The sequence below is a fragment of the Engraulis encrasicolus genome, chromosome 12 (assembly GCF_034702125.1).
Source record: "Engraulis encrasicolus isolate BLACKSEA-1 chromosome 12, IST_EnEncr_1.0, whole genome shotgun sequence".
Classification (NCBI taxonomy): Eukaryota; Metazoa; Chordata; class Actinopteri; order Clupeiformes; family Engraulidae; genus Engraulis; species Engraulis encrasicolus.
In genome coordinates, this window is record NC_085868.1 from 37,217,222 (window position 1) to 37,226,274 (window position 9,053).

General features: G+C 44.0%; 1 protein-coding gene across 1 annotated transcript in view; it reads left to right on the top strand.

The window, feature by feature from the left end:
* Positions 1–2,085: 2,085 nt before the first annotated feature.
* gtf3c3 (general transcription factor IIIC, polypeptide 3) overlaps positions 2,086–9,053 on the top strand; it is a 19,074-nt gene continuing 12,106 nt past the window's right edge. The window contains exons 1-7 of the mRNA XM_063211896.1: positions 2,086–2,115; positions 2,771–2,894; positions 4,176–4,367; positions 4,939–5,104; positions 5,618–5,765; positions 7,939–8,092; positions 8,822–8,922. Of these exons, the coding sequence (XP_063067966.1) occupies positions 2,086–2,115; positions 2,771–2,894; positions 4,176–4,367; positions 4,939–5,104; positions 5,618–5,765; positions 7,939–8,092; positions 8,822–8,922 (915 nt within the window). The remainder of the gene's footprint in view (positions 2,116–2,770; positions 2,895–4,175; positions 4,368–4,938; positions 5,105–5,617; positions 5,766–7,938; positions 8,093–8,821; positions 8,923–9,053) is intronic.

The following is a 9,053-nucleotide window of genomic DNA, read 5'->3' on the forward strand; positions in this document are numbered from 1 at the left end:
TTATTCATTTCAGAGAGAAGTTGACTCACAAATATGGCATCATACAGACCACTTACTAATAATATGGTAATACCATAGTAGCATCACATGACAAAACAAAAACAAAACAAAAATGGTCAGTGTCCATGGTCCCAGGTTTCAGAAACTAAGGCAGAGGTCCATTTATACACACCAAATGATGATATGTGAATGTTTGAACATTCCTTCTCTGTGTACCTGTGCCATCTTCCCTTTACCGTACTTTAAAGAGATAATCAATGGCTACACTCTCATTTTGTACTCTACCAGTGCATTTGAAGCAGCAGCTGTGTCTTTTGTAGATAATGTATAAGTACGTCCCGTTGCAGTTACAGGTTCCACTACCAGAAGCACATCCTGATGATCCATGACAAGTCTATCTGGTCTGAAGGGAAAAGTGAAGGATGGAGATGGCCCATGAGGATGCAGGAAGTTCAGTTTCACCTCTCCAGTGCTCGGCATACATTCCTCATTCAAACCTTTTCAACAGGTTCTCAGCTTCATGATGGTACATCTCTGTTGTGGCAAACTGGCAATGGATGTTCTTGACATTATCCTTGACAAATTCAATGGCGTTGTATGGCGTTGTATGGCGTTACAATTTAATTGTCAATATTATTGACAATTTTGCAGACTTGCTCGTGCAGCAAGCCATTTAACTGTCCCTCCAACGCCATCACATGGACCTTTGCCATGTGATGTGGCAAAAAAGTGCCACTCTGCAGGTATGTGAAAATCTGCCTCGTGGTGGCACAAATTTGTTGTGTTTTTAAGGTTCTTATATTGTGCAGGAAGTCTGCAACGTCCTATTGACAATTAAATTGTAACGCCATACCAACTGTTTGGCAATGGATGTTCTTGACATTATCCTTGACAAATTCAGTTTGCCACAACAGAGATGTACCATCATGAAGCTGAGAACCTGTTGAAAAGGTTGGAATCTGCAAGAACTATTCCAGGTACTTAAAAACTACACAGTGGAAGTTAGGCCATTTTCAGCATTCAGAGAAGGCAGAGTTGAAAGAGTGAGCTCAGTAAAGGAATGTGTTACATTTTCAAGCATCAAAGGGTATGTTGTAGCTGTATATGATGGCAACTGGTGGCTAGCATGTGCTGAGGAATGTATGCCGAGCACTGGAGAGGTGAAACTGAACTTCCTGCATCCTCATGGGCCATCTCCATCCTTCACTTTTCCCTTCAGACCAGATAGACTTGTCATGGATCATCAGGATGTGCTTCTGGTAGTGGAACCTGTAACTGCAACGGGACTACTATCTACAAAAGACACAGTTGTTGCTTCAAATGCACTGGTAGAGTACAAAATGAGAGTGTAGCCATTGATTATCTCTTTAAAGTACGGTAAAGGGAAGATGGCACAGGTACACAGAGAAGGAATGTTCAAACATTCACATATCATCATTTGGTGTGTATAAATGGACCTCTGCCTTAGTTTCTGAAACCTGGGACCATGGACACTGACCATTTTTGTTTTGTTTTTGTTTTGTCATGTGATGCTACTATGGTATTACCATATTATTAGTAAGTGGTCTGTATGACGCCATATTTGTGAGTCAAATTCTCTCTGAAATGAATAACAAACCGAACACCAGCATTTTAGGTGCTGCTCATGACATTGCCGGCTACGTTTGGACAAGGAACTGGCCATTTTAAAATATAGGTTTTTTAGATATTCAATTTTTAATTTTTCAATTAATCATAATTCATATTCTGAGAGTAGTTGTATTCCAAGGTGATTGTGTAATATGTAGAGCCAGAAAAGAGCTTTCAAACAACACCACAGGCATCTTTTTGTGACTAACACTGACTGATATATTCAAGGCTGAATGTATAGTGTCCTACCCTCACATGTGAACCTTTCCTAGTCTGTTTCTCCCTTAATATTAGTGTCAGATTCAAACCAATGCAGTTCTGGGGTGCTACCTTGCTACTGAAAAGGCACACCAAGTATGATCGAAATCCGGGTCGGTCGGGTCCCAAAGTGTCTGATTTCACGTGAAATGACCCTATAATGATATTTGAGTGGCAGTGGCACCCCTGCCTGACTTGATGCGGCAGTATATTCGGCTGCTGATAGAAGTAAATGTGCATTATTTATATGGTCTGTAACGGTCTGAGGAAAGCCATTTTCTTTAAAAGCATAAACTTGACACAAGGGTGCCGGAACGAGTTTTAAAGTGGTGGTGCATTTTTTTTTTTATCGATTTTTATTTTATTTCTTATTGCTGCTGCATTCCATTCATTTGTCTGCAGTGAAAGTTGACAGCCTCATATAGGGAGCCCATAAGTGGGGAGGCGAATGCACCACTGCATTTCCCTTTCCGGCACCGATGACTTGACATACTGAGTGCGTCTTAATATGTGACCTTGCCTCCCCCACTTGCGCTTGTCTCCTCGGCCCGCCTCCTGGCCCCTCCTCCGTGGAGAAAACGATAAAGTTTCCCAGCTGTCAGCCTAGCCACAACAACTTTTGAGGGACTGTTTTTCATTCACTTTAACAATTGCAAACGAGAAAAAGACTCTACAATTGAGCTTTTGCAAGATATTGAAATATAATGCTGTTGTCAGTGATGTCATCATGACGAGAAGCGAGTGGAGGAGGCAAGGTCCCATATTAAGATGCACTCACTGTAACATCTCTGGCACAGGAGAAGCGTACCCGCAGCAAGCAGACCTAAGGACTATTATGTTGGCATATCTCTATAGAATATCTCTGGTAACATCTCTGGCACAGGAGAAGCGTACCCGCAGCAAGCTGCCCCGGGCCCTGAGGGGGCTCATGGGAGAGGCCAACATCCGCTACGCCCGCGGGGACAAGGAGGACGCCATCCTCATGTGCATGGAGATTATTCGGCAAGGTAATTATAATAATAGTAATAGATAGTAATACTTTCGTTTTATATAGCGCTTTTCAAAACACCCAAGGTCACATTAACATGGTGTCTGTGTAGGTGTGTGTGGGTATACAGGTGTGTGTTCTTGTGGAAACTAGCAGCCAACGGCCTCTAAGAAGAGATGTGTTTGGAGGTGTTGTTTAACCCATTTTAGCCTGATGTTGCGTATATACGCTGTTTTACCTTTGGCGCCTAGAGCTGCATGCACGCTGCGTTTATGCTCTCGAGGTTTTAGCTTTTTTTTATTTAATTAAAGTGTGGGTATGTTAGAGCTGAACACATTCTAATGCAAACTGAGGTTCCTAGCTTTTAATGCAACTTAATTTTTTATGTGGTTAGGAGGTTGAGATATTTAGGTTTAAATAGGCCGAGGGCACCTTTTCCCAAAAAGGGCTCAGGCATTCAGCAGGCGTTTTTGCTGGTGCCTTGGGCTTAAAATTACTAACATGGCCAGTAACCAGGGGTATTTTGAATGTGGTTGGGTGCTTTATTCCAAAGGAATGGGGCAACAACATGGAAGGTTCTGTCACTTGTGGCCTTGAATCTAATACAGTTGAGGGAACCAACCGAGATGATTGGCTCTGACTTGTCAACCTGGGACGTTCAAATACATTTGCATTCCAATCGGTTGTCATAGTTCAGAAAGGAATCAACTTGTAAAGTAACGTCTGGAATTCGCTCTGGTCGCCTTATTCATTTCACCCAAGTTTGGTCACCCAATTTGGTCACCCAATTCACTGACCATCCATACGGCAATAATGACTTTTACCTCTCATCTTGGAGCATCATCACTAAGGATAGACCGATATATATATCGGTATCGGTATCGGGCCGATATTTGCATTTTTTAAGTGTATCGTATATGTGGTTTTGGCCGATACGCAATATTTATTATTTTATGTCATTCTGTTTTTTTTTAAAGCACCAAGACACTTAATTTTTTTATTACTTGATTGTTAGACATTACTTGATTGTTAGAGTGGGTGTTTAAATGTTGCAAGTTCTACCTCAATTTGATAATGTTAAAGGAATATTTATTTTTAACTTGAGACCTGGAATATTTGTCATTTTTTATCCTTTTTTTTTTAAACCCATGTCGGCCCCAAATATCGGAAATCTGGTATCGGCCAAGGGTGATGGAAAAAAAAAATCGGTATCGCATCAGCCATTAAAAAACCTGTATCGGTCGACCCCTAATCATCACTCACCACTCTCTCCCCTCTCATCTCATCTGTGGGCCTGCAGCGCCCCTGGCCTATGAGCCCTTCTCCACGCTGGCCATGATCTACGAGGACCAGGGGGACATGGAGAAGGCCCTGCAGTTCGGGCTGATCGCCGCCCACCTCAACCCCAGGGACTGCGAGGAGTGGGTCAAGCTGGCCGACATGTCCCTGGAGCAGGACAACATCAAGCAGGCCATCATCTGCTACTCCAAAGGTCAGTGTGATATGAGGCCCAATGATAACTCTACTGGTCGTGGCATTTTTTTGTGAACATTTTTTTTTTTATTAAACAACAAAGTAAATGGAACAATGCATGTACAATAACGCCATCAACACAAAGCCCTCAGCCCACCCACCCAACCCCACCCAAATCCACCACCAAAAAAACCCACACAACATGCAACACACACAGAAAACCAAAGAAACAACATGTAACACCAAGACAAGGACACAGACAATCACAAAGACGCATACACACACCTACACACCAACGGGGTGGTTGTGTCATTTTTTAGGGTAATGACTGAGAAAGTTGACGAGAGAATTTATGATGAGGTACCACCTGTTTGCCAGCATGACATTATCTGCTACTCCAAAGGTCAGTCAGGCGTGATGAGGACTCGTGACAATTTAGCTGTGCAGCATGACCCAACCAACGTGCACGTCATGTTTATCTTAATGTGTTACCTTCGAGCCTCTTTCTTGTCCTTAGTTCTAGCATTATTAAATTTCCTTTCGGTCCTCCTGTTGCCAATTTCCCTTTGATCCTGCCCCCCCCCATTTAGCGGTGCAGCATGAGCCCACCAACGTGCGCTTCCTGTGGGAGCGCTCCAGCCTGTACGAGCAGGTGGGCGAGCACAAGCAGGCCATGGACGGCTACCGCCGCATCCTCAACCTGCTGCCTCCCCAGGACGGAGAGCACTTCATGCAGCTCTCACGCGACATGGCCAAGTAAGGGGGCTTGCTCTGCACTGCGCTACACTACACTACACTGCACTGCACTGCACTACACTTCACTACACTGCACTGCACTACACTACATTGCACTACACTGCACTATACTACACTGCACTGCACAACACGACACGACACTACACTGAATTGTACTTTTCTACACTTCGCTACACTTCACTACACTACTCTGAACTGCGCTTCACTACACTACTCTACACTGAACTGCACTACACTACACTAAACTACGCTGCACTACACTGCACTACACTGCACTGCACTACACTGCTTACACTGCACTACACTACATTACACATGTGCATACTGGGCAGAAGTGTGGTCAAGTGAGAGCTTGCACTGCACAATCACACTGGGTTAATATCATATTGGATGTATAATATTTTTCATACTAGATGTAGAATATTTCCATAAATAAGAAGAAGACATATACAGATTCATAAACTGGTCATTAATAATGTGATAATATAATAATAGTCAATAACCCGTGTGCAGGAGCTACTATGAGAGCAGTGAGCTGCTGTCTGCCATTGGGGTCATGGAGGAGGCCCTGAAGCGCCACCCCGAGCTGGTCACCCACGAGTGTGTCAACATGGCCGCCGAACTCTACATCGCCAACCACCAGCACATGAAGGCACTGCAGGTCAGTAGAGAGATGTGTGTGTGTGTGTGTGTTGGTCACCCACGAGTGTGTCAACATGGCCGCCGAACTCTACATCGCCAACCACCAGCACATGAAGGCACTGCAGGTCAGTACAGAGATGTGTGTGTGTGTGTGTTGGTCACCCACGAGTGTGTCAACATGGCCGCCGAACTCTACATCGCCAACCACCAGCACATGAAGGCACTGCAGGTCAGTACAGAGATGTGTGTGTGTGTGTGTTGGTCACCCACGAGTGTGTCAACATGGCCGCCGAACTCTACATCGCCAACCACCAGCACACGAAGGCACTGCAGGTCAGTAGAGAGATGTGTGTGTGTGTGTGTTGGTCACCCACGAGTGTGTCAACATGGCCGCCGAACTCTACATCGCCAACCACCAGCACACAAAGGCACTGCAGGTCAGTAGAGAGATGTGTGTGTGTGTGTGTGTTGGTCACCCACGAGTGTGTCAACATGGCCGCCGAACTCTACATCGCCAACCACCAGCACATGAAGGCACTGCAGGTCAGTAGAGAGATGTTTGTGTGTGTGTGTGTTGGTCACCCACGAGTGTGTCAACATGGCCGCCGAACTCTACATCGCCAACCACCAGCACACGAAGGCACTGCAGGTCAGTAGAGAGATGTGTGTGTGTGTGTGTGTTGGTCACCCACGAGTGTGTCAACATGGCCGCTGAACTCTACATCGCCAACCACCAGCACATGAAGGCACTGCAGGTCAGTAGAGAGATGTGTGTGTGTGTGTGTGTGTGTGTGTTGGTCACCCACGAGTGTGTCAACATGGCCGCCGAACTCTACATCGCCAACCACCAGCACATGAAGGCACTGCAGGTCAGTACAGAGATGTGTGTGTGTGTGTGTTGGTCACCCACGAGTGTGTCAACATGGCCGCCGAACTCTACATCGCCAACCACCAGCACACAAAGGCACTGCAGGTCAGTACAAGAATGAGGCGTGTTTGTGTGTGCGTGTGTGTGTGCGTGTGCGTGAGCGTGAGCATGTGTGTGTGAAATCTACACTTCCAGCACATGAAGGCAGTGCAGGTCGGTACAGGGATGAGGGATGTGTGCTTGTGCGTGGTGTTTTAGGAAGCAATAGCTTAAAGAAACTCCCGCACACTGACCATTTCGCTGTTCTTTCTTTAATAAACAACGTTTCGGTACTAGACCTTCATCAGGCAAAGATGTGTGCGGGAGTTTCTTTAAACTATTGCTGAGTGACCCATGGTGCCATCTCCGACGCACCTGCCAGCTGAGGTGTGTGAAAAAAGCCGAAGTTTAACGTTTNAGGAAGAAAGAAAGGGATCATTGATTTGTCCTTTTGTGCCATGCCATGTTATTTCCTCTTTTTATTATAAGCATTTTTTTCGTTGTGCTGTAAGTCATCTCGCTAGAGGCTGACTGGAAAACTGGGTCAGGGACTAGTAGAGAAATGGGATGCGGAAAAGGCATGCTCTCTCTGAGTGCACAGGCAGGTCATAATAAATTATTTACATATTGGTAACAGCCATTTGTTTTAATGGCTGCCCCTCCCCAACATCGAATATTAATGCTGTTGGATTTTGTAATGTTATTGGAATAATTAACTGTGAGAGCATGTGAGGTAAATGATGTGTGTATTTAGGTACACTATTCTACAGTAAAGTATCTGCATGTGTGATTGTGAAGAGGAAGATGCAAAGAGGAAAGAAGCAAAAACCTAAAAAAAATGTAAAATGTCCATATTTGGGCAGTGATCTTCCTTATCAAGTGAAAGCAAATCCTGATTCAACTTTTTTTGTCTGTGCTATTTTTGTCCTGCTCTCAGGTCAGGCACTTCAATGTGCAGCTACACTGTTTTACATAACATTTGTTGCATGTGTGATTTTGAAGAAGAATATGCAAAGAGGAAAGAAGCAAAACTCCAAAAACATCCCATTTTTTCATCTTTCAAGTAATATTTCAAATGTGGATATTTGGGCAATGATCTTCCTTATCAAGTGGAAGCAAATCCTGGTTCAACTTTTTTTGTCTGTGTTATTTTTGTCCATCTGTCAGCTCAGACACCTGAATGTGCAGGCTCCAATCATGCTATGTTGTTATGACTGTTATGGCTATGAGTGAAAATGGCTTCATGCATGCATGTGTTGATGTAAGGATGTGCGTTGATCTGCAGGCATTGGTGAAGTTTTGTGGGATTGAGCTGAAGAGAGAGGAGACGAATGCGGACACGGGGGAGCAGGAGGAAGAAAAGGTGGAGAAAGAGGAGGAGGAGGAGGGCCAGGAGAAAGACAAGGACAAGGAGACGGATGAAAAGGAAGAACCACTGGGTATGTAGAAAGGATGATTGTGGTGAATTTAGAGCTCAATTCATTAATGAGGTTCTATCTGACTGAATTTTGTTTCACTAGACTTTGTCTTTTCTGGACTTCACATCTGCAGTGACTCAAGAACCATTTTTTTTCTGAAGATGGTGATATTACAGGCTAACTTAAGGGGAAATATGATATTTTGTGATATCTTAAAATTATTTTATGAACCATGCATATTTTATGCTCTGTTGTAAATTATAGAACCGGAAAATGGCTTTATAAGCATGATTTTCATAGAGAGAGGGACAGGTAAGCAAAAGCATAGTCTCATGTATTACACAGGAATCTCTTACACTGTCCTAGTCTATCCCCAGTCAATTAAAATACCTGATGTTTGCTTGAACTGTCTGCCCAGGTTTGTCATCTGGCAGTGATTTTAGCAAAGCCCCCAGGCGCACCAGGGCTCTCTACTACTGCATATATTTATCTCACTATCTCAGAACCCCCATTTTCCTGATTTATCTGATGTGTATGCTGTGTAAATGAGATGTATGTCAGCATGGTAATTTCCCTCAGCATCAATAAAGTACTTTATATTTTCCGTCTATCTTTACTATCAACCTACTTTCAGCCTATTCTCTCCGCATTTGTAGTTCCCTCTCTTTTTTGCTGCATCTTCTTGGACTCTGTGATAGGCCGTCTTTGTCTGAGTTGTTTTGATTTTGTCTTCTTACTGTAAACCCTCAGGAGAAGTCTTGGAAGTGATAGTCCCAGACGAAGTGCCCGTAGACATCAGAGTCAAACTCATGGTCTGCTTTATACACAAGCATGTCTACAACCCCCTGGATGTAAGTTAAGAGAGCCTACAATTTAAAATTGATGACACACACACACAGACAAAAAAATCATACTGATAGATTTGATTACCCTAAGAACACACATGCGCACACGCACTCACACACACACACACACACACACA